The 23,588-nt window shown below is 42.7% G+C and overlaps 5 protein-coding genes across 8 annotated transcripts in view; all 5 read right to left on the bottom strand.

Moving 5' to 3' along the window:
* LOC6553022 (homeotic protein proboscipedia) overlaps positions 1 to 2,162 on the bottom strand; it is a 31,498-nt gene extending 29,336 nt beyond the window's left edge. The window contains exon 1 of the mRNA XM_026976128.1: positions 1,838 to 2,162. Coding sequence (XP_026831929.1) covers positions 1,838 to 2,162 — 325 coding nt within the window. The remainder of the gene's footprint in view (positions 1 to 1,837) is intronic.
* A 3,974-nt stretch (positions 2,163 to 6,136) lies between these two features.
* LOC6553023 (protein zerknuellt 2) lies at positions 6,137 to 7,137 on the bottom strand. Its single transcript, XM_001979078.3, has 2 exons — positions 7,012 to 7,137; positions 6,137 to 6,945 (listed from the first exon to the last, which is right to left on the bottom strand). Exons 1-2 carry the CDS (start codon positions 7,069 to 7,071, stop codon positions 6,247 to 6,249), a joined length of 759 nt encoding a protein of 252 aa, XP_001979114.1. The 5' UTR covers positions 7,072 to 7,137; the 3' UTR covers positions 6,137 to 6,246.
* A 2,654-nt stretch (positions 7,138 to 9,791) lies between these two features.
* LOC6552986 (tetratricopeptide repeat protein 12) lies at positions 9,792 to 10,971 on the bottom strand. Its single transcript, XM_001979079.2, has 5 exons — positions 10,941 to 10,971; positions 10,745 to 10,874; positions 10,423 to 10,689; positions 10,248 to 10,370; positions 9,792 to 10,180 (listed from the first exon to the last, which is right to left on the bottom strand). Exons 2-5 carry the CDS (start codon positions 10,846 to 10,848, stop codon positions 9,973 to 9,975), a joined length of 702 nt encoding a protein of 233 aa, XP_001979115.1. The 5' UTR covers positions 10,849 to 10,874; positions 10,941 to 10,971; the 3' UTR covers positions 9,792 to 9,972.
* Positions 10,972 to 16,014: 5,043 nt separating this feature from the next.
* LOC6552987 (protein zerknuellt 1) lies at positions 16,015 to 17,376 on the bottom strand. The gene is made up of 2 exons (XM_001979080.3): positions 17,213 to 17,376; positions 16,015 to 17,149 (listed from the first exon to the last, which is right to left on the bottom strand). Exons 1-2 carry the CDS (start codon positions 17,297 to 17,299, stop codon positions 16,175 to 16,177), a joined length of 1,062 nt encoding a protein of 353 aa, XP_001979116.1. The 5' UTR covers positions 17,300 to 17,376; the 3' UTR covers positions 16,015 to 16,174.
* A 1,696-nt stretch (positions 17,377 to 19,072) lies between these two features.
* LOC6552989 (homeotic protein bicoid) lies at positions 19,073 to 22,896 on the bottom strand. 4 transcript variants are annotated; one of them, XM_015153955.2, is made up of 4 exons: positions 22,498 to 22,896; positions 21,775 to 21,872; positions 20,773 to 21,734; positions 19,073 to 20,176 (listed from the first exon to the last, which is right to left on the bottom strand). In XM_015153955.2, the coding sequence occupies exons 2-4, from the start codon at positions 21,785 to 21,787 to the stop codon at positions 19,892 to 19,894; spliced, it is 1,260 nt and encodes a 419-aa protein (XP_015009441.1). In that variant the 5' UTR covers positions 21,788 to 21,872; positions 22,498 to 22,896; the 3' UTR covers positions 19,073 to 19,891. The 4 variants fall into 4 exon arrangements, with proteins under 4 accessions (XP_015009441.1, XP_015009439.1, XP_001979118.1 ...); XM_015153953.2 differs by having other exon boundaries at positions 20,773 to 21,719; positions 22,498 to 22,895; XM_001979082.3 differs by having other exon boundaries at positions 21,775 to 21,850; positions 22,498 to 22,894.
* Between the last annotated feature and the right edge of the window lie 692 nt (positions 22,897 to 23,588).

The following is a 23,588-nucleotide window of genomic DNA, read 5'->3' as shown; positions in this document are numbered from 1 at the left end:
ATACATATACATGCATACATATACTGTGCTCGGGAGTGGGTGAAAGATGTATTGACCCTTCAACGGCGCTTCGGAATGCTTCACGCTATTTATTGGCTCACTTTCACTCCGGGAAACCAGAGGCAACCAGAGACCCGGACCCGGACCTGGACCCAGACGCGGTGAAAGATTTCTCCCCTCTGGGGAGTTCTGTGACGGTTCCATTGCCAGTCCGCATTGGCCACGTGTTGGGATTTGGCGGTTAAACACACTCTTACACACAATATCCAGGGGATTAGTCCTGCTCATTTGTCAACTGGATATGTGGTTGCTGAGTGCGGTCAATATTAATTGGCAATGTATTAGTTAAGTCGGTAAACACTCCCGCTCCCACAACCACTCGGCTTGGTTACTGGACTATTATTCAGGTTAATTGTAACGGACTTGTACTCTTGATTTTACATTAAAAACTTCAATCATTGCTTTACAAAGCAATAATTCAGCTATTGGCTAAGAACTATCTATAGACATGTAGCAAAGCAATATGAAGATATACAATACATTTTTTAATGGATTTATTTTTCTGTCGTCTCATAAAGACGATCTCCACTTTCAGGAATTGGTTTTAATTATAAGTTTTAATCATGTGCTAGCACAGTTTGGCTTGTAAATATTTAACTGAACGTACGATTTCCCCACAAAGTGTTAGTTTTATTGCCTTTTTAAGCCCTTGCTCGACTTGTGTCAGAAATAAATGATAAATTGAAACAATTTCCCCCATATTGCAGACTTTTTCCTGCCTCAGTTGTATGTCTCCCTTGGCAAGAGAGCTGAGAGCAAGAGAGATGGCGAATTGGAGGCACAGGCTTAAATGTTGCAGCAGCAGACATGAAATTCGTATTTTCACTGCTGCAACACTGCCAGCGGCGCACAGGCTTGCAATTGCAACGTGCAACACGGCATTCCCTCGACATCCACAGTTCCCTCGATCGAAGGCAAAAAAGGGGGACAGGAAAAAATATTTTGACAAATGAACCAAAATAACAGGTTGCAATCGCTCTGAGGAAAGGGGCTCGGGTTTTGGGGCAAGTCGGACAGGAAAACGTATGTTCGGACAACCTTGATACCTCATTTATTTTAAATGCGGCTGCCTCGATCCCTGGCCCAGCCGTAGTTTTCTGTAGTTGTCTGTATTTTTTGTATTTTGTACTCTGCTCGTCGCTTTTCGTATTTCTTGCGCAAATGAAATCGACACATTCGACTCAAGTCGAAGCGAAGGGAAATAAATGAAACATTTCCAGCTTGGTCCGCTCGGTCTGCTCTCGAAAATTGTTACAAATGATCGCAAATAACAGATCTTTGCCGGCACAGACCGAGCAGTCCATCAAAGGAGCCGAACCCTCTCGGTGCGTGATCGAGTGGCGAGGTAAAGGTGTAGGGAGGATTGGGGTTGGGATCGGGATCGGGATCGGACATAGGGTTCTGGCCCTGTCTTTCTGGACGGGAAGTGGTGAAGGCGCCGCCATGCTGCGCCTCATTTGATGCAGGGTAAATTGCATTGATTTCGTGATTAATGACAGTTTCGCATTTCACCAGCCAGTGCACGGCAAGAAATAGTGGTCGGGATAAGGTAACCCAATTAATTCCAGTCATCAGTTTAATATTGCAAAAGTTCTATAAAAAGTACCTGAAATTTTACTTAATTTTAGAAATTCTATATTTCGAGGTTGACTGGGGAGATAGATATGTTACATACATATCATTGATAATCGTTTCTCTTAAAAAAATGGGTTTTGAATCGACATGGTCGATCGCCAATTGAAGTACCTTGTGCTCCCCCAGTGTAATGTGGACTCACCCTGATTGTTGTTGTTGCTGCTTTTGCGGGATGTCTTCTTCTCCTTCATCCAGGGATACTCCGGCACAGAGTCCATTCCATCCGGCGTTTGAGGGACAACGCCAACCGGATATCCGACGCCGACATTAACGTTAACGTTGACGCCCACTCCGCCGATGGCGCCGGATCCAACAGGTGTTCCAATTTTGGGACTCTCCGGACTCAGGTGGTTGAGGAACTCAGCCATCGACGGCTGCGAATTGATGAACCCGCCCTCGGATGCTGTCATCCAATAGGCCGTGTCCGCGCTCCGTTTATCACAGTTCGGGGTCATCTTGTTGACCATGAGTACGGCCGGCACAGGTGGCACCCCCTGCTGGCCGATTCCGGGCTGACCAACACCCACTGCCACGCCACCAACGACGCCCGCACCACTGCAACCACCCACTGACAAGGACGTCTGTCCAGTTTGCACCTGCAGCGGGTTCAGCGGAGATTCCGACTTGATTTGGGTGCCCATCGAGGTCGTGTCCAAGGTACTGCAGACTTCTTGGATGGCTTGGGTTTACTTTTCAGAATTTAGATTTTTTCTATTTCAATTCCTGAGGATTTTAGATATTCCTCAGCTTGGGAACCTGGAAAGGAAAACCATTTTTTAAATTTAACATTAATTTAATCAGGATTAAATGAAACTGAAATCATTGGTTTTCCTAATCGAAGTTGTAATATAACTTCTTTTAAATACTGACATCTTTATTTACATGTCTGTGCTATATTATTTAATGAAACAACCGTTGTGTTTATGTCATATAAAATTTAATTCTACTATACAAATATGTTAATAAATATGTAATAAGAATGCGTTTAAATAAAAAATATCACAAACAGAGCGAATCATTCGAAAAATATTGGTGCCAAACTTTAACAAATTAAATAAGCTAATATTAAAGTATATATTTTTAAAACAAATTATTTATTTCTAGGAAATAAAGAATAACTAATTTTTTACAAAATAGATTTAGAAATTATCAAAATGCAGCGATCCATTTTTCACATTTTAAATGTATAAAACTTGACTATTTCTTAATTACATATACCAATTTAGATTTAAATTAGTCTTTCAAAATATTTTTTTGGTGTCTAATAGTTTCATATTTTATACAACGCTCCAGTTTAATGCCAGATTTTTAAATTAACGTAATTTCCTAAGCAAGAAAGGTCAGTGTTCTGTGCCGAACAATCTAATTCTAAGATTTGTGCTTCTAATAAATAAATAAATAAATAATTTACAATATATGTATGTGTATAGCCGAACATACTATTTTTTAAATTTTCAATTCAACAAAATTTTAACGTCGCTAATGAAATGTATGTTGAATACTACCGCAACGAAAGAAAAAATTACTTAAATGGGTTTGGTCCCCAAATTGGTATATATTTTTGTTCCATAGCCAGTAAATAAATGGCATATTTTGAACAGCAAAAGTGATAAAGCTTTAATATATCCTCATCTAAGCAATGCCGTATAACTCATTTCCTATGCCAATTTCATCATGTGACTTAACCCATGTATATTTAGGACTTACATTTTATATTAAAATTTGAATTAATGGCACGCTTTAATTTTCTCAGGCTTTTAAAGAAAAACCTTTTTTTTTGTAAATTTAGTTAAGAAATATGTTTAACAGCATTTCGTACCATGTTAAGTTGATCATTTACAGACCACAGTATTCCATATTTCTCCTTTTAAGTTGACATATGCGTTCTTTGTGGAAATTTCACCGGTATCACTTGGTTCACAGTTTTCACTATTGTCTGCATTCGCTCATAGTAACTGGCTTAACCTTTTGTTAATTTTTTGCTTTCAACCGGCACAACTTTCGCGATGCGGGTTTTGCGTAGAACTTTAGTGTGTCAGGGCTTATCTGTGGGCCGCGAAAAGAGGCGACAACCGCGACGACGTCGAGGGAACCCAGATCCGAATGTAAATATGGCCACCGTTGTGTTTGCTCAACCGTCAAGTGCTGTTTGGAGTTCGTTTTTCGCTTTCAGGTCGACATCGACACACACCTTTTGGCAGCCATGGCGACGCAAAAGGCCAACACAACCGACGAAACAACGGCGATAACGACGATAGTGCAAGTACGCGCTGTACAACGGTGCGTATGCGGAATGTGTTGATTTTGTAGAGTTCTGTAGAGTCGCTGCGATCGCTGCAATGGCCACACACGGACACACACACACTCAGTCGTTGCAATTCGTCTGAGATAGTTTTCTCCACTCGCACTCATACACATGTGGGCACTAGCTGTCCCTCTCTGGCGTACAAGAGGTGCGCAGAACCGGTTTTCGAGGGGTTCCTAAGGTGGTTCTCAACCATATCGTTAAACTTTTGGTCTCAACTCGTTTTAATAATAATACTTTTTAGTTTTCAAATTGTTTAACTATTTTTGTAGCTGTCATTATAATAAATATTATCCTTTAGATGCCGAACCGATTCACAGCGAGAGCGAGACAGAGGGCTTCTGGGGAGCTTCGTGCGGATCCCGAGAGCTAGAGAGCAGCCAACAACCATTCCATCCAATAGCACCGAACGCACTGAACTGGGATTTTGAGACCCAGTGGCAAGGAGTGGCCTAAGCGACAGCCACCGCATCCATCACGCTTTTTCCCGGTCGGCACATGCGCGGTGCCATCTGGAAACTGGTTACCATAGCCATTACGCGCAGAGCCCAGGGGGTGGAGTTCACGCACACCGGCGCACAAGTCTCCGGCGCTCTGATTGGCCGGCGCTGCAGTTTGTTTTGTAGCTTTGCGGTCGTGTAGCGCGGGAACCCCTGTATCTTGGACCATCATTTCCTCGGCGTTTTCTGCCTCACTCGCTTTTTTCCACTTCCAACGCGAACGTGTTGCTTGCGCCGGAATTTATTTGGTTTTTGTTATTTACACATTGGCTTTCGGGTATGGGTATTTTTGACATTTCGCTTCGCTCATCGCTCTTTTTGTTTTGGGGGCCTCTTCTCAGGCTGTCAATCTTGGTGGCATTGCTTTTTGCCTTTTGGCCGCTTTTTCGCCCTCTTTTTGCCACATTCTCCAATCCACTCCGCGCAATCGGTGGCCAGAGTTCGTAATTATGTGCGGATTTTAATGCACACGGGTGTCACTACAGGTGTAAAAATATTGCCACATTATTCCACCTCAGCTGGGGATGTTCGTACTTGGATGCTCTGGCGGACAACTTGCATGACAGATATAGACGGGAGCTATCGGCAATCCACGTAGTGACGAAGCGCACCAGGAGATTGTTTAAAAATGTGAAAAATATAAATGTGTGAAAAAGATTCGAAAACTTTGAGGAAGCATAATCTAAAATAACAAATAAAGGCCACTATAACTAATATATAAATGTATGCTAAAGCAGTTTTGACGAACATCTATTTTCTTTTGACAAAAAAAGATTTAAATGGTTCATTTTATTAACAGTTTCTAAAGATTTATGATGAAATTGTACCTACCTTCTCATTATGTTTCGATTGTTCTGCTTGAACATAAATTTATAAAAATATATTTATCAAGTCTTAGTTTATATTTATCAATTAGTAATTACTAAATTAAAAGAATTTTCATGTTTTGTATACTACAATTACAAAAAAATGCACTATCAGTAATAAAGGAATTTATTAACTTTTTGACAATTCTGCCTAAGATAAAAAGTTACCTATCTAGCTTATATGAAATTCTGTTACGGGCTCAGCTGAAAAAACTGTTACCCATCACCATTCCGGAAACTGTCACTTCCAAAACTTTATTTTTGTATGATGAACTCAAACTATTATCCTTTATGAAAACAAAGAATAGGCAAATTCCACACACACACATATCGAAAAAGTTTGAGCTCGGATACAGGGATTTATTTTATATTACATAACCTTCCGTAACCGTAACCTTCCGAAATTCCTGGCAACTCTGTATCCACAGTTAATACCAGATTTGGTAATTATGTTCAGGAAAACGTAGCCGCAGTCACGAACTTATAAAAATCGTATATATGTAAATGGTTTGTACTAACGGACGTTGTACTAAACGGAGGTTGTTAAGCAAATTTAATTTCTCAACTGTATCATAAACGAAAATAAAATTTTGTTGGGATTAAATTCTGAATTATTCTCAAAATAGTTAATATTTGCTTTGTCAGGTGCTGGGAATTTTTGAAAATCGAAATAATTTCCGCCAATTTGATTGCCATGGAAGCACTATTTGAGAGCTCCAGCAGCATATTTTAAAAAATTAAATGCACGCATAAATTAAGAAACATATTTTATTTCATCAAAAAAAAGTAATAAAAAAGTAGTCACAGGAAAATACTACTAGTATAATACAATTAATATATATGTATATACAGTAGTCTTAACAGATACTTAAATATATATTTAAAAATTCAACAAATGTTGAATAAAGTCATAGTCAACATCCAAAATATCCTCCGAAGACGCAGAAGAACTATTCGAGTCCCAGCAGAAATTCTGTAGCATTGGCTGATCCAGTGCATTGGGTTCAATAAAATGTTCTGTGACAGGAATCGTTGACTCAATACCCAGCAAAGTACTTGCCCAGTTTGAATCGAATTCATTGAAACGCAGTTGGGGAACACCTATTGGCTCGGGACAAAATTCGTGGAAGTAGTCGTAGCTCTGATGGGGTGGTGTAATTTGACCCTCCGCCAGGAAACCGCGCTCATCCTGCCGCAGTGGAGCTGTTTCCACATTTGTGCTTACATATTTAAGCAGGCGCTCTACGATCTGCTCGTCCTCGAGAAGATCTTCGCTCAATTGGGAAGTAGCTGAAACAGACGAGGTGAGAGCTCCAATGGCACCTTTCCTATTGGTCGACTTCTTGAGTTTCATGCGACGATTTTGGAACCAGATCTTAACCTGTCTCTCTGTGAGTGCCAAACGCTGGGATATCTCGATTCGCCTGGTTCGGGCCAAGTATTTGTTGAGATGGAACTCCCTTTCGAGTTCGATTAGCTGATGGCTGCTGAATGCAGTGCGAGATCTCTTCGATTTCTCCGCGGACTTTGTTGTAGCAACGGGCGCTGCTTCTACGTTCAACTCTACGCAAGGATACATCTATAATACATATGTTGATAAATTGACGATTGGTTTTATTTAAATACGCAGTCATTTAGAACCCACCACAAAATCACTGACTGAGCAGTTGTCCACAAAATAGTTTTCGCTTTGAGTGGCAAACATTTTTCTTGAAGAGCGCGATTTGTTTGCTTCTATTCGCTTTGAACTATGTTTTTTAACTAGACACCCCTAGAATATCCTCATATGCTTATATACCTCTGAAGACAGTCGTGACGGATCGGAGTGGTTCCTACCTGTCCCGCCTGCGACACTTCCAAACTCACAGACGGCTGGTCTGGGCTGGTAGATGTCGCGTCCATTTGAGCCTGGCTCCGAATCAAGGTGAGTTCCAGGCTCCAGAGAATGCGTAGTAGTTCTAAGTAGCGTCACGCGGGCCGGCGTGAGTCGCGATTTGAGCCTCCTTAAACATGGGCTAGTCTAGAAATATTATTATGACGACTTTAATGATTGTCTGTATTTAGTTATGTTCTGCTTTCACTTTGCAAAGATTGTCAAAAAGATTCACTGGGATACCACTTGCATACCTACGGATCACGCCAGCTTTTTTGCAATCCTTCGAGACGCGATCCCCCGACCAGGTATGTTTTGGCCATGAACGGGAACGGTGCTGGTTTTTCCCGGGGTTTTCCGCGTCAGTTATGAATTAGGGTTGATCTACCTGCTTATCAAGAGCAAGCGATCCTATCCGATCCGACCCTGATCCCTGATTGTAAAAAAAGTGTCACTTCAAGCTAATCCAATATCCCGCTATAAAATCGGCCATATCCCCGAGCTGCGTACTATATAGCCCAGATTTACGATTGTCCGGGCTTATGTAAACTAAAACTGGTTTTCTGGAAGGGGGAAGCACAGGTCCACCCGAAAACAAATCTCTCAGATGAGATTGTAGTCCCGAATATCCCATCAGATGATCCGTAAGAGTGTTGGTTCTCCATTTTGGCCCAATCCAAATCGTTCCCTTTACGGAAAGGGTAAATTGTGGATTTTAGCTTAAATTTAAAGATTTAAAAATTTTACACACAGTAGCAAGACTACAAGCCATCTTATCATTGATATTAATTTAGTCAGACCTCTTAAGATGTGAAGCCAACTTGCAAGCCATTTGGTGGAACAATTTTGCGGTCACAACGACTGGCCCTCTGCTCCTTAGTGAGCTCAGATAAATTGGTGTCATCACATCATAAAGTGATTTCCAGCATATTGAAATTTTCTGCAGCTTTTCCATCTCGGCCAGCGTGTTGTGTCACATGGGAAGGAGATGAGGACACTCGGATCATATTAGATTTGCCCTGTTTTGGGCACAATATTTCATCGTCAGCTGTCACAGAGTCGTGTCTTTTTATGAGTTATTTGATTATGCCAATAATAGAAACTTGTAGAATTTCATTATCGATAAAGTTTTGCTATTACCGGAGTGGAAAAATCGCATAAACAACTTGGGCATCATTAAATAATGTCGAGCATGTGAATTGAATATATAAGAACGGCCTTCAACGATTGGTACACATAAATAATATTATTTTCGTATGGGCTGTCATGGCCATAATAAATAATTATTTCGATCTTATCGTGATCAACGGCCGCTTAATGTATTTCTAATTGAAATATTTTTACTCGATTGCTTGACATAAAACTACCAGTAAAAACATTCCATGAGTTGCGGAAAACAATTGATTGATGCGTTATATGCTCATACATATATGTATAGCCCTTTCCTATTGTTCAGATGCAATAAAACGGAGACATAACAGTCAGATTATAGCGTTAAATGGAAGGGATTAATGAGCGGATAAGAATTTTGGGACGCCCGCCTTGCGTTCCCTCGTGGCACCACCCACACCTTGCCCCCGAAACCGCCCACACCCACCAAGAACAAGATGCAACTACCGCAACAACCGTGACAAGTACAACATTTGTGTCGCCTGCCTCGGCTTCAATCTGTCGCCCTCCGCTGTGCCACGCAACCTTTGACACGCATAAATGGAACAGTCAACCCCCAGTTTGTGCTCCACCCTGTGGAAGCGCCTGCTTCCGTATCTGCACTGAAAACTATCCATCAACTTGTTTGAGATTTTTCTCAGTTGAACTAAAGTGAGCAATCCTTTTGCTAAGTCATATGTATGCATGCAAGCAAAACTAATTACATTCAAAACATACCAATTTCAACATAAATAATACCCTTTTACCTTTTGTATTCTTGAAACTACGAAGTTAGTATAATTTATTTATATTTATTTGTCTGTATTCTTGAGCACCTGGAAAAAGTCTTTGATGGATCAAAATATTTCCGAAAGCAAGATTTAATGCAAGTGCATGTGTGAAACATGTAAAGGGTTAACAGATTTCTTAATTATGCGAGCATAAAGGGGTACTTCATCCCATATTTCTTTGAGTGTTCTGGCATGCCAATGCCGAGTGCCAGCTTCTCGCAGTACGGTCTCCGTTCTCCGGACCGCTGTCCTGGCCGAAACCCGGACCCGGCACAAACAAAGATCGCAATTTGACTCTACACCACGGAGCTGTCAGCTGGCAGAGAGTGAAGGAAGATTGATTACCGCCATCGAATTGTTTGCCTTCATCCAGGGTGGCTGCCGCGGAGGTCGGGGGAGCGGAGGACATGCCCTGTGTGCCTGACTTCGATTGAATGGCATCAGAATGGAATCGAAAGAGTTGAGGAGCACCAAACACGATACTCCTGCTGTCATATGTAAACAACACTTCAAGCATTTGGGGATAGGGTGGCGTTTTGAAAAGCAGACGGCTTGCCCTTGCTTAAAGCTGTAAAATAAGCTTGATGTTTGTATAATAGCAATGCTAGAAACTCGCGTATTAAGTAATTCTTTAATCTGGGTTTTGACAGCCGACTAATATTAAAATAAACACTTCAAGTGGGTATCCACTGCAATGAATTGAAAAGAACCCTTACTTTAATTAAGCCCAACTGTGCCTGGGTCATTCCCAAAAATTCAAGGCAACGAGATATCCATCATCCATTCCCAAACCTTATTTTAGCTTTTCCAGGAAATCATCAATAAATTCCATCTGCTTCGAATTGAATTTGCGGGCATATTTTACACAGTTCTCAAAATTGGACTCATCGTTAAGGCCTTTGTAGGCCATGGCGCGATACATCCACGCCCTCAGATTCTTCTCGTCCAATTTGTTCAGAACAAAATCGCAATCCACTATGCCTCGTTTGAATTTGCCCGATCTATGGGGATAAGAGGGGATCCGTCAGTCAGGGAATATCCAAAGGAATTCAGATATCTTTTGCTCACTTGATAAAGCACAGAGCCCGGTTTATGTAAAGGATGTGACTGTCCCGGATATTTTCAATGGCTTCGGTGTACATGTTCATAGCAGCCTCGTAGTTACCCTTTCGATACTCTGCGTTGCCCAATCTAAATAGGCAGTAATGTAGATTAAGTTCGCAGTGTAACAAGCATGACCCACTTTCGAAAGTTTTCAGCCACTCGTTCCCGTTCCAAGCGAGCTTTTGAGCGCTGATCGAGATCCATTTCGACCTGGCGCATAAAGGGAAACCGATCCTTACTTCGATCTATGCGGATGAAGGTTCTGGGCTTCAACTTCTCTTTGGAAGAAATGGGTGCGGAAATAACAGGAATTGGAGTTTTCCTCTCTGTAATTATAAAACTCTCCTCTGTTATATTGGCGGATTCGGGACTCCTTTCTGCCTTTTCCCGGCTGGCCGCCTCCTCCCTAAATAAGAAATATTACAAGTTACTGGTATCACTGGCATATGTTTTCCACTTACTCATTGGGCACTTGAAGACTTTCGAGCAACTTGACCACTTCCTCAACTGTTGATTCGGAATCTAAGAAGCATTCATCGATTTGCGGGTGTTGCAAGGAGTACATGATCCCAAATATTAAATAATGACCGTCTGATTCAAATAAATATTTGTTTTTGATTTGACCGTTGTGCCAGTTTGTTTACTCAGAATATTTACCAGCTGGGCAAACGATTCGCGTGGCAACTCGGGGTTGTACTATTTATGGCCCATAACCAACTGGTTGCCTAGCAATATTACGCTTTTTAGGCATTATAAGAAATATCGATAGTGTTATGAAAGTATATAAATACTGCCTATATCGAGCTTGTATAACTTTGTTTTTAAGATTGGGAATTTATTTATTCAATTTTAAACTATGATCAAACTATTTCGCTTTTAGCGACTTTAACGACTTTAATTTTTTGTTTTTTTAGTCATTTGCGTTGAATCGTTTACATGATTATGGGTGCATAGAAACACACACCTGCACACCCTGTTGCTAGCACTAAGGCTAGTCATATTCGTACTCACGCTCACATTACTTTTCATTTAATCTCATACAATTTGTAAGATAAAGAAATGCACAAATGCATGTTGAGCAGAGCTTGGCTCAAAGGATCAATTATAGACTATAAAACATAATGGCATCTAATAATAGTAGAGCCGCAATCTCAACACAACTGAAACCTGCCCCTCAACCGCCCCTTTTGCACTCGGGAAGGCTTTACACTCAGCAAAACAAGGTTGAGAGTGCCAAGTGAATACATTATTTTTGGACAGAAAATTGAATTCTTTAACATTCTTAATCTAGTCTTTAGAATATCAAATATATAACCATGTAAACACATATACATATATAATATAAAACATAGCCGATTATACCAAGGACTCGAAAAACTGTGATATACCCAGAAGATATCTCAAAAAATCAAAAGACATTTGTGGTTTGACCCATGAACATCGATCCTCCCGATTCTGCAATGCGGAACCTATCATTTCCCTACAATTTTATTATCCTGTTGTAAATTTTCAATTACACTTCATAGTGTCATCAATATAGAAACATTTTGCAATAAAAACCATTTATATGTGTATATGCATATTATATATATATTACAATATATATTATAGTAAAGTTAAAGCAATAAAGAAAGTAAAGTAAAGTAAAGAAGCAATATTAAATACGAGTATAAACAGTTCAATCAACAGTTCAATTTCAATCTAAATGGCTTCGTTTGGTTATTGTTAATTTATTTATACCAAAGTCAAACAGTAATAATCAAGAAATTAAGGCATTTGGCTAATGACTTTTTTCAAATAAGGGTTTATCGAACTCTGAGTTCAAGGGCGCAAAATTGCTTTCATTACCTTGAACAACAGAAGCACAATTAAAATGGTGCGAATTGTACCGAACACTGTTCCAAATTTGCTAAAATAAAATATTGAGCAATTTAACAAATTTTCGACCAGTGCGTCTGTAACCTCCCGCTCACACCTTCGGTTCACCTGGAAGTGCATGTCGCTGGCACATTACCTGCAGCGGTGCATAGGGGCGGGGTGGCCGGGTGGCGGGGAGGCGGAAAGGATCCTGGCGAGCGAGAGCTGGGTGGCGGATATGTGTCTGTGTCGTGTGGGGCAGGCATTTAGGAGCCGGTTCACACACACCGGCACACACGCGGCAACCGGACATGGACATGCTTAGGCGCCGGGCCCTCTTGGCCACGTTAGCAGGGAAGGGGCGGGGCAAAGTGCACGGGGATAAATAATTGCAGTGCGGCAGAAGGAGCCTGAACTGGTTGTGGCACCATTTCGCTCCTGCCAGCAAACCAGCAAACCAGCAAGCAGCAAATGGACAAACGACAACGACACCAAATTGCTCACATGACGCACCGCATTTTTTATTGCGCACGAATTTCGTTGTTGGTTAGCAAAAGTTGGTAACGCTCCTTGCGGCAGCCACTCGCTGCCTGGCGGCATCATCAGCATAGATTGCCATTTCGACGTAATTGTTATAAATGAATTCCACGTAATTTAATTATGGGTTTTAGACCGATGAAAAATACACCAGCCAACGGGCCATAAAACGGCCAGCCCTACAGATGGGAGGTCACTTGCATATGCTGCGTATGAGTATCAGCTGTTGGCAGGGAGAGGGTTCAGAAGGTGGCCGAATTATCCGTGAAATGGGCTCATTGGGTTGGGGGATTCAGAATCCGTCTGTTACAAATTATGAGAAAAAAAGGAGTCATCGAGCCCGGCTGATGGCCTAGCAACCAATCTGTCACAATATCTTCAATAGCGTCAAAAGGAAATTCAATTTGAGCTTATAGTCTCTACAACACCATATATAACTGATCGTTTGTGCACCTAAATAAATTTAAATACTTTTATTATTTTTAAAGTAACAGCTAATAAAAACCATGGTGAACACTATTTTGTGATAGGAACTTAAATGTTTTGGAGTGAAAGGATGCGTTTATTTACAGATGTACTACGAATAAACTAATAAAGTATAAATCATTAAACAGTATAAGTAGTTAAAGAACAACATTTTCGTGCCAAGTTATACCCCTCTATAGGGGTGAAATAAGTTAAACAACAGATGCTCGCCCACAAGCCAAGTGACTCCCGTCTCGGATGGGACAACGAAAATTCTAGTGTAAGCCCAGTTCCAGTTTGGGGGCCAGGATGCTCCACTACCTCGACCCATTCCTTGGCAATTGGCATTCAAATTTTGAAGTGATTTTTTCACGCTTTCACAATCTCCCGTGGAATACAGAATAAGGAGCGCTTGCCGTGCCTGCTGTTTACTATATGTGCACATTTTTTGGGCCAACAGTACACACCCGCATATGTGGAATGGACGGAAACTTTTTCTGGCCCAGCACGATTTGTTTATACGACAGGTGTTGGCCATGCCGGTGGCGTTGAGGGACTAACACGTCTGTGAAATGTCATAACGTTTAAACGTGCCAAAAATATCCAAATTGGAGGCAAAACCGTGGGGCGAAGTGCCGAAAAGGATGAGTCAAATACAGATGGAGAGCCTTTGGGTAGGTTTTTATTATTTACGAATGATGCTGCACTGAGTTCAAATGAGTTCGGAAACCAAAAATGTTCATAGGCAAATTTATTAATAATTTGTGAGTCAAAAGCCAAAATATATGCTAAACTTTTCGATTTTTGGCTCAAACCGATACATAAAACTTCTTTTGTATAGCGATTCCCAGCTAACGCGCCTAATTAACTTGCACTGCACCGGTTTCCCAGCCAAGACATTTCATTTGCACACAAAATACATTTTGCTCGGCTGTCGCAAGGATTTCGCGTCCTTGGATTTCGCGTCCTGGCCGCGAATTCGAAATTCATGGCTGCGGAGTGGGGTGAGCTTGGTTGAGAGCCAGAAGCCAGAAGCTGCCGAGAGGCGATTAGCCATAAAAATTATAGATTCAATCTAATTACAAAACGCTGCGGTTGGGCATCGTGGAGTGGGCGTGCGACTCCCAAGTGAATATTTAATTTAATTAACAAGAAACAATTTGAAATGTTCTTCGCCCAGCCTCCGTTGCGGCCTCTGAATTTATTGTTATGACCAGGCCCGCGACTGCGACCATGTCGTTGTCATCAAGGCTCCGGATTGCCGCCTCCGGGCTCCGGACTCCGGACTCCGGCTCCCAGTTCGCTATTCCGGCTAATAAAACCGCAATGTTGCCGCTGAGCGAGTGATTGAGCCTACGAATTGGCCACTGGAGCAATGGGAACAATCTGCGCTGTGCTGTTGGACATGTTTATTACATTGGCATTTCGCGTAATTGAAGCTGGCCGCGTGGAGTTGTTTAGTTGTTCCTGCCGTTCGCTTTTTATGCGAGTTTGATTAGCTGCCTCTGATTGCCGGGCGATTAGCCACGCCCACGCTCCTCCAATGCGGCATCTATATTCATTATGGCAGCACCCAAACATGTGTAGGACATGCTCCCGGCGAGGGCAGGCCGAGCCAAAACCAAACCCAAAACCAAACCAGAACCAGAACCAGACCAGGACCGAGGCGAACCGGACCACATGTCAGGAAATGTCAACAACGCGCATGAAAATTCCAAGGATTCACCCCCTGTGCAAGGTCCTCCCCTTTGACCCCTGACTTTCACATGGCTACACTTTGAAAAATGTGTTTAGTACGCTAAGCTGTCCCCAAGAGTTATCAAGTAAATGGAATTAAAACTTGTCAACGAGTTGTATAGCGTAATAAAGATCATCAACCTTCTTAACCTATTAATGCTGAATATAATTATGAAGTTTTTATGACACAATTGATGAATTGTAATGTTACTGGATCGATGTCTAGTATGTTGATACTTAAATATTTGAGTGTAGATCTAGTTAAATTGTATAGCACAAGTATACATTTTGAACAAAACTAGGTGTTCTTATTTAGGACTAGGACTACTATTTCTCGAAGTGCACGTCCTGCGAGTCCTTTGGCCGTGGCAAGTGCGAGCGACAATTTCCTCCCAGGGGAAGCAATTTGCCACACATACAGCACTCCACACCACACCTAAGGGCCCGACCAAGGAGCAAAGGGATGGACGGGAAGGCTTGGGCTGGTGGAAATTCCTTGGAGCTGAGGCTGAGTGCCGCATTTCCGCGCGGCAAGACGCTGGACAGCCGCCGCAGCCAGTAGCAAGTAATGTGTGCGGTTAAATGTCCATAAATCAAATCCTAACACTCCACGTCCGCCGCTCAAGATGACCAACGGAACCCGATGTAACTGAAACTGAACCTGGATCCGGTTCCGAATCCGAATCCGGATTTGGAATGGGAATGAGGAGGGGCTGGACCTGTCCGAGTTAATGCGGTTGACACTTTTCTGGGTCCTAATAGATGGGCGATGCAATGGAAATTCCTCGAGTTGACCTCAAGTCGCCCGCAATGGGACATTAAATGCAAAAGTGAAACCGAAGACAACTGGGACACCAGCTAAATGCTAAAAATTAACCCTCCCCTTCTTCCTTTGTTTCTCCCTTTCAAAAGCCAAGTGTCCAAGTGAAGTGGGTTTAAGGATATCAAATGGATTGATGGGGAAAAACCTGTAACTAAAGCAAACCTGTAAACTATAAAAGTTGTACAGCTACAATGCTGATGCCAAGAGTCACTTAAGAAATTGCTTAAAAAATGTTTTTAAGGCGAAGAAAACAGTACTTTGTATCAATGGACTTTTAATTTATTTACTTTGGATCCAATACATAGGTACATGTATGTACTAAAAAAAATGGTTAAACTTCACGATAATCTAAGAATATTCATGGCGTTTGTCACTGAGTTGGGTTAGAATTTTGCGTCCAAGGGCCAGAGACGGTTGCTTAGCTCCAACAAAAATGTATAGTAAAACCTAGTGTAACTTATCTAACTCAAAATCAGTTGGGATAATTATAGGCGGTTACGCACGGGTTCCTGTGATTAGCGCTCAGCTTTCTCGACTTGGCAGCAGGCTCGCCCCAGGACAGATTCATAGAGGGTGCCGCATGCACGCTCGTGGGGATCTGATTTTGGGAACTGGGATGCCAGGATTGAGTAGCCAGGATGGGCGCGGATTTGGACTTGGACCAAGCCTGGGCCGCTGCCTCCAAATCCTGCTTGATGCTCTGCAGGACCAGATCCACGTTGTAGGAATAGTGCCCGGAAGCGGAAGAGGAGCTAGAACTCGAGTTGGCAGTTGTTTCTGGAGTGGAAGTGCTGCTCTGTGGGGCAGTTGTAGATTGAGCCAGGTGCTCCAAGATCTCGCTGAGATCGGCGCTGGAGCACATGCTGTTGTTGGTTGACACTTCGCTCTTTATTTTCTGGCTGGCTTGATAGTCTGACTGGGGATTCACAGGAGCCACTGCCATCATTGGACGCTTTTCTGCAGCCGCGCTGCCCTCCCTGGGATCCTGGGAGTAGGACATGAGGCGCTGCACTATGCCGCGGTGGGCACTTTGCTCTGCCTGGGGCTGAGCCAACTTGGCATTGGCCTTGGGCTCACGGTGACCCTGTATGTCTTTCTTGAACTTCATGCGGCGGTTCTGGAACCAGATCTTCACCTGGCGTTCGCACAGAGACAACCGCTGTGCTATCTCGATCCTGCGCGTCCTGTACAAATACATGTTGCTTTTGAACTCATTCTCAAGTTCCACCAGTTGGACACTGGTAAAGGCAGTTCGGGATCGCTTGAGCTTCACCCTTTGCGAGTCGTGGCTGGGCTGACATGGCAGATTCTCGTCCGAGGATACTTGCTGCTGGTGTAACTGCTGTGGGGAGCAGTGATCGTTGAGGGTGGTGGGGTTCGAGTTCAGCTGGTTGTAGCTGGGAGGCAGACTGAGGGGGTTCACATCGTGATGATGACCATAGATCAACTGGAAGCGGGTATAGAACGGATTAGTTTATTGCTGATATTCGCTTTTGATCTGGGTACTCACATCACTGTATTTCACCTCGGAAGGCTCTGCTGGATAAGGGCCCACTTTAGCCTGGTGAACTGGATAGTAATGCATGACGGATGACATACTTTTTGGTACTGCCGAGCGAGCTGTCAAATGTGGAATGATCTGTCGTCCTAACCAAACATCCACCTTATATAGTAGGTCCTGTAGGTAGGCGGCATAAGCAGGTCAATTCCGCCGACGCATCGTTGCGAAAAAATTTGCCTAAGCCCGCGAGTCGTAAATCCCTTCGTCGCTGGACTGCCCGACTGGCACCTCGGAGACTAGCCAGGACTCACGACTCCCGGTCATTGGCAATGGGCAATCTAGAGGCTTGTTTTGATCGAAATCCTGCCATGATCTGGCGTTGTGTCTTGCATGAGAGACAGCTCCAGGGTTCCTGGGCCACTAGAGCCGGAGTCTCGCCAGGTAGACGGCTGATGATGATCGGAGATCCGAGGCGATTGTTGTCCAACTTGTAGCACCTGTTGAAAGAGCCTCCGGTGGCGGCGCTGAAAGTGAAACCGAGGCTGTTGTCGCGGCTTTTGGTCGCTCGCCGTCCGCAATTATCCTCATAATGCAATGAAAGCAGCGCTGTGAGAAAGGATGCTCCTCGGGGTTTCATGCTCGATTTGGACAGTTTATGACTCTGGTTGTTTCCAGGAGTATATGCCCAAGAAACTCGAGTCTCCGTCGCGGCGAATGCGAATCTGTCTCGGTTCTCTGGTCCCTTGGCCTTCCTATCCTCAGTCCTCAAACTTCGGAATTGTTCGCAAATTTTATTACTGGCGCTATCGGATTTGCTCCTTCCGAGAATTCGCTAAAAATACGCTGGAACAAAGGAAAAGTCATAACAGGATAACCGTATGGAAATGCCGCGGCGAGGGTGAGGTACAGTTGAAAAGATTTTTACTTAGCTTAAATATGGATATGATCATTTTCGAGCCAATATCTTTTTAATCGTTGAAGAAATTCATTTAAAATCACAATTCATATATCTAAAACACATCCTTTTGAACCACAAATTTACTTGTTCAACTTGCAAAGAAAAGTGCAACGAGGTTTATATATCACAACAAATATGTGCCAATTGCAACAGGTATTTACAATTATTTACTATTAATTTTTCAGTTCTTTTATATTTATATTAGTCTATGTAAAACTTGAACTAAATAAAAGAGCTTTAGAAGTAACACCCTTCAATATCTAATATGTGATCCATAACTGAGGAGATGAAATGAATAATATTCTTAAAGGGTACATTACAAATATATCCTTATTAGTTCATTAATAATAGTAATTAAACTAGGTGTGATGAAAGGCATAGGAAAACAAGTCTAAATATAAGTAAGAATGGATTCTGAGCTTGGTTTTCCCAGCACATCCATAATCCACCTACTAAAACGCGCCCAAGATCAATAAAAACTCCAGAACTGGGAGAAACCCAATTCCATTCGTTCATGTAGACAGCGTTTTGGACTTCTGGATTTTCCAAAACTTATATCAAAGAAAATAGGGGCAACAAGTTGCCTGACGGCGCCCGCGAGAGCTGCCTGTACAGTGCCTACCTAAATAGTTCGACCGAGGGAGGATCGGGCGATAGGAGTAGCGCTGCAGGTAACTAAGTAAACACAGGCAGCTGGTGCAAAAGTTTTATGAGCCGCGGGTGTTCGCGGAAAAATCGCGAATCACATTTTATGGCAGGCATGTGTGAGTATGTGCCATAAAGTGCATTTTTAAATTCATAAGATTTTCGGGAAAACCAGATACTGTTTTCGTTCATTCTAGAAAGAGAGGGAAAGACTGCCTATGGCACGTAGGAATGTGTTGAGTTATGAAGTTAGTCACAATTTACCCGGGTAGAGTGTTCTTATATATTTTCATAATTAAAAATACAAAGCTTAAAGAGACAACATCAAAGGTGCACCATTTTAAAATTAAAGTTGAGGCTAAACAGACTTCAATGCACTTCTTAATGATAGAAATTGAATGTGTGGGTAGGATAGTTATTCCGTTGGCAGCAAAAAATCTCCGAAGCTGGAACACATGGTCTGCATAGATTGAATATACAATTTGGTCGATTCTTTGACTATTCTTGGTCAAAGAATGTGCAAATGCTTGATTATGTCAGACACTTTGGCATAGCATAGAAATTGAAAATACTACATCGAATATTATTGTTTAAATGTTCGATCTTCAAGGGTAATCATTGTACAAGATTACGCCCAAGAGAAACATTTTTCATTTTGATTATTACAGTTTTTAGCTATGTCAAATTGTTACAGAGAAGATTTTCTTGCTGGCTCGGAATATAAATTCCGGAATGTGGGACGATTACTTTCCCTGGAATACGCTTAAGCCCAAATGGCTTCAAATGTAACTGGTTGGATGTTCCCGGGCTTTGGCGGAGCAGCCACCCAGATACAATTGAGGCGAATAGCGTATTGCAGGGAAAGTATGGAGTTAACTAGGGTATCACTATGATGTGCACTGGAATCCGTGTGGCCTGCTGACTAGTCTACTACATAAAACTTCCTTGGGAACCATTTACACGGATCTTAGGACTATACCTAACTTCCTACGCGTAGATATCTACAATCACTTGGTATTTGTACAATCAGGAACAACAGTGGTTAACCTAAGACTAAACTCTCTCTAACTCGCCGTTCGTCCAGGCTAATTGAAGCAGTAGGCAAACTGCGAGTTGCCCGCGGCGTTACGATGGGGATTATACGCTTGCATTATCGTATCCATCGTGCATTGATATTGATTCGATTCGGCCATGGCTACGCCCCCCATCCCGAGGGGCAGCTGAGGGCCTTGTGGGGGCGAAGGCTTGCCAAACTTGGCAAATGCCGCTCCACGATTTCCGGTTCCTGCTAAGGCTCTTATTCCAGTACTCATGTCATCGCTGCTACCATCGTCGCAGCTCTTGTCCAGACCCTTCAAAGGCTCCAAGATCTATGGAGAGAGAGGATGAATACACGTAATTAGTAAGTGAATAAGTTCAATTAAAATTGCATATTTATTCTTATAATTTGGTAAGAATGTTCATCTGTTTTCAGTATTAAACTGCACCATTATTTTCTCTGTTTAGAGAAATGCTTTTTTTACAATGATACTAAAGCACTTTCACTTTCACTTGCAGTGCATTAAAAGTAATTAAATAATATATAAAGTAGAAATACTCAAAAATTAACGACTTTCAAAAGGTTGAAATCTTGACATATTGATATAAACTCTGACATAAAATATATCTTTTAAATTCGTAGTTCGCTTTCATATAGAAAACAAAATTTAAAGTTCGATTTAAAAAAGCTGTTTAATTTAGAAAACAAAAAGTAAAAATTTAAATATTGGAATACTACTAAACCTCATCGGTCGGGATATGAGCGCTATATATGTCAGCAGGAAATAAGTAGACTATCATAATCGGCGAATAATATCCTAAAACAGCCCTATCGAGACAATTTGAAGGTTACAAAGCTAAAGCTTCAATTTATAAACGCGATTATCGGCAATAAGAGGTCAAATAAGGTGGTGGACTCTTGGCTGACCTGTAGCGTCGTCTTCTTGCTCGTTCCGTCGTCCATGTCGTCGGCCGCCTCCGTCTCGCCAACGGCGATGGCGCAAGGTCCGCCGATGCCGATGCCACACAGACTCGGACTTTCGTCATTCTTGGGTGTTAATGGCTCGTAGACCTCGGAGCCTGGTGAGGAAGCGCCTCGGGCCACTGCGGATGCCGATGCAGTGGCGCCAGACATGGCCGATCGCATGTAGTACGAGCTGTTGAAGTTGTAGTCGGCCTCCGGTTCGTCCTTGACCAGGACGCGGCAGGCGCTGGCTTGCTTTTGCTGGAAGTCAAAGTGGTGGTACTGCTGCTGCTGAGCCTGCTGTTGCTGCTGCTGCTGCATCTGGTGCGGCACGTGGTTGTTCTGGTGGTGCAGTTGCTGGTGGTGGTGATGGACCTGCTGCTGCTGGAAGAACTGGCCGCCATTGGCGTTGGTTGACCCAGGTCCAGGCCCCCCTCCGGAGGTATACTGCATGTGCACGTGACGATTGGCCTGGGCGTGATTGTGGCCTGCATTGTAGTTGTAGTAGGCGTTGAAGGACTCGCTGTAGTGCTCCGTCATGTGGGCCGTGGGAGTCGAGGGCGTGGGCGATGGAGTCAAAGCGTTGGGCGTGGCTCCTCCGCCCAAGCTTAGAGTCTGTAGGCTGGGGGGATCGCCATCGCTCTGTTTCATGCCCGGCGAGAGAGGCATCCCCTCGTAGGACTGGTCCTTGTGCTGATCCGACTGGATCTTGTGACGACGCCGACGGTTCTTGAACCAGATCTTTACCTGAGCTGTGCCCAGGGCTAGCTTCGCTGACAGATCCGCCAGTCGGGGCGCTGTGAGGTATCGACCCTGCAGAAAGTGCTGCTCCAGCTCGGCTATTTGGGAGCTGGTGAAGGTGGTGCGTGTGCGACGGGGTCGCCGCATCACTAGGGAGTCGGGCAGCTCCTCTGGGGTATACACATCTGATAAGACGATGGCGGATATTGTTAGGATTGAGCTCACCTGGCTTGGGCATCTGGTTGGGCAGATATGGACGTATGTAGTTGTAGTTTATCGCTCCCGTTCGCTCATCGAAAAGCTTCAAAGAATCAAAGGGTACACTGTCTTTATATAAAAAAGTGAAAGGACGTTCACTTCGAAGACCGAAGCTTGCAATATCCCTTTCCTCAGCTTTTCAGAAATGCAAGCAGGATAACAATTGAATAAAACTTATATTAAGCTTTTTATGGAAATGTAAACAGCATTTTGCGCATTTTTAATAATCAATATACGAATACTCAAGCAAGTAAACTAATGGCTATTGGTATCGGCTTTTGCCAAGTAGTCATAGTTGATGTTATGGAGATGAAAAAGTAGTGAATGCACTAGTTGCAATATTTGTCCAATGCACTGACAATAACTAGCAGTTTGTTTCATTTCCTTTATTTTGAAACACCCTTATGCTTTTATAGCGCTTCGGGAAATCAGTAAGAGCATTTTGACACTAAATATATAAAACAAATTTCTATCAATTGATATTTAGATCCTGGAATGAGCGTATACAATACTTCAAGAGTAGTTACTATCACAAACGTGGTATTGGCTTCCTCGCCATGCTAGATTTCGGCTCAATGAGTGTTTGTGGTCATCCGTGATCGCACTGGTGCTTGTAGCTGTTCACCTTAGGGAATCTGCACTGTAGCTTTCCTGGGAGAAGAGCCCTGCTCTGCGTCGATGGGAACTCACCAGATCGAAGGGATTTCGGAATTGTGGCGGCAACTGGAGCTGCGGATGCTGATGATGTGGGTGCGGATGCGAGTGTGGATGCGGATGGGAGTGCGGATGCGGATGTGTGTGCGCGTGGGGCAGCGGGTGATGGTAAAAGTTTTGATCTGGCGGCGGTTGCGCCATTTTCCCCAAGCACTCCGCCGCGTTATTTTTAGGGATTTCCTAGCGCCGCGCGGGAAAATGGCAATGGAGTGTGGAAACTTTCTTGTAATTTCAGTAACCGGTTACTTTTGAGGCGCTCGCGACTTATTTCGCCAACATTTTGCGTTTCTACGATCCACTGCTTCGCATCTGCATAGTCCCGTTATTTAGGGATGGGCGAAGAGGTGTAGAGATGACACAAGCAGCGGGCTTGCATCCACCTGCCTTCTTTTGAGTGATTTAAAAATCAATCAGCGTCCAAAACACATTTTCTGACAAATATTTGTTAATGTTTTATATTAAAATTCCCTCTCGCTTAAAAGTTCTTAGTCGAACGGTACGGCAACGCTGCAAACAACAAGACTACACAGCGTTTTCACCAGAGGACGTTTATGCACAGCAGCAAAGAGCCACCTTTCGGGCGTCGCTTGGAACTGCTTTATTGTGCTCACTGACGAAAGCTGAATGTTCTAAGTGCCGGTATATGCAAAGATTTGGATTCGAGATAAAAAAATACTCTGTTCAGAACTACCTAATCTTATCTTTCATGAAAAAGTTACGCATCGCTAGTTTAGGCATATAAGGAAAATATAATGAATGTGTTAAACTTCTTTTCCATTTGTATTAATTACTTAATATTAACATGATCCAGTCGTCAAAATGGAACAAAATGTGCGATTTGTAGTTTGTTCTAAATATTACATACTTTTCAGCCCATTACTCATTCTTGGTATCTTGGTTATATAAGAAATAATATGTTTGTTTTGCAAAGAAATATCTAACAATACTGTCACTAAATATTTAAATTGAAGTTAAGTTTAGGTACCAATATAAGAAAGAATAAGTTTGATTTGCAAAGAAATATCTAACAATACTGTCACTAAATATTTAAATTGAAGTTAAGTTTA

The sequence above is a fragment of the Drosophila erecta genome, unplaced genomic scaffold, assembly GCF_003286155.1.
Source record: "Drosophila erecta strain 14021-0224.00,06,07 unplaced genomic scaffold, DereRS2 tig00000000-arrow-pilon, whole genome shotgun sequence".
Taxonomy (NCBI): Eukaryota; Metazoa; Arthropoda; class Insecta; order Diptera; family Drosophilidae; genus Drosophila; species Drosophila erecta.
This window is presented reverse-complemented; position numbering and strand designations above follow the sequence as displayed.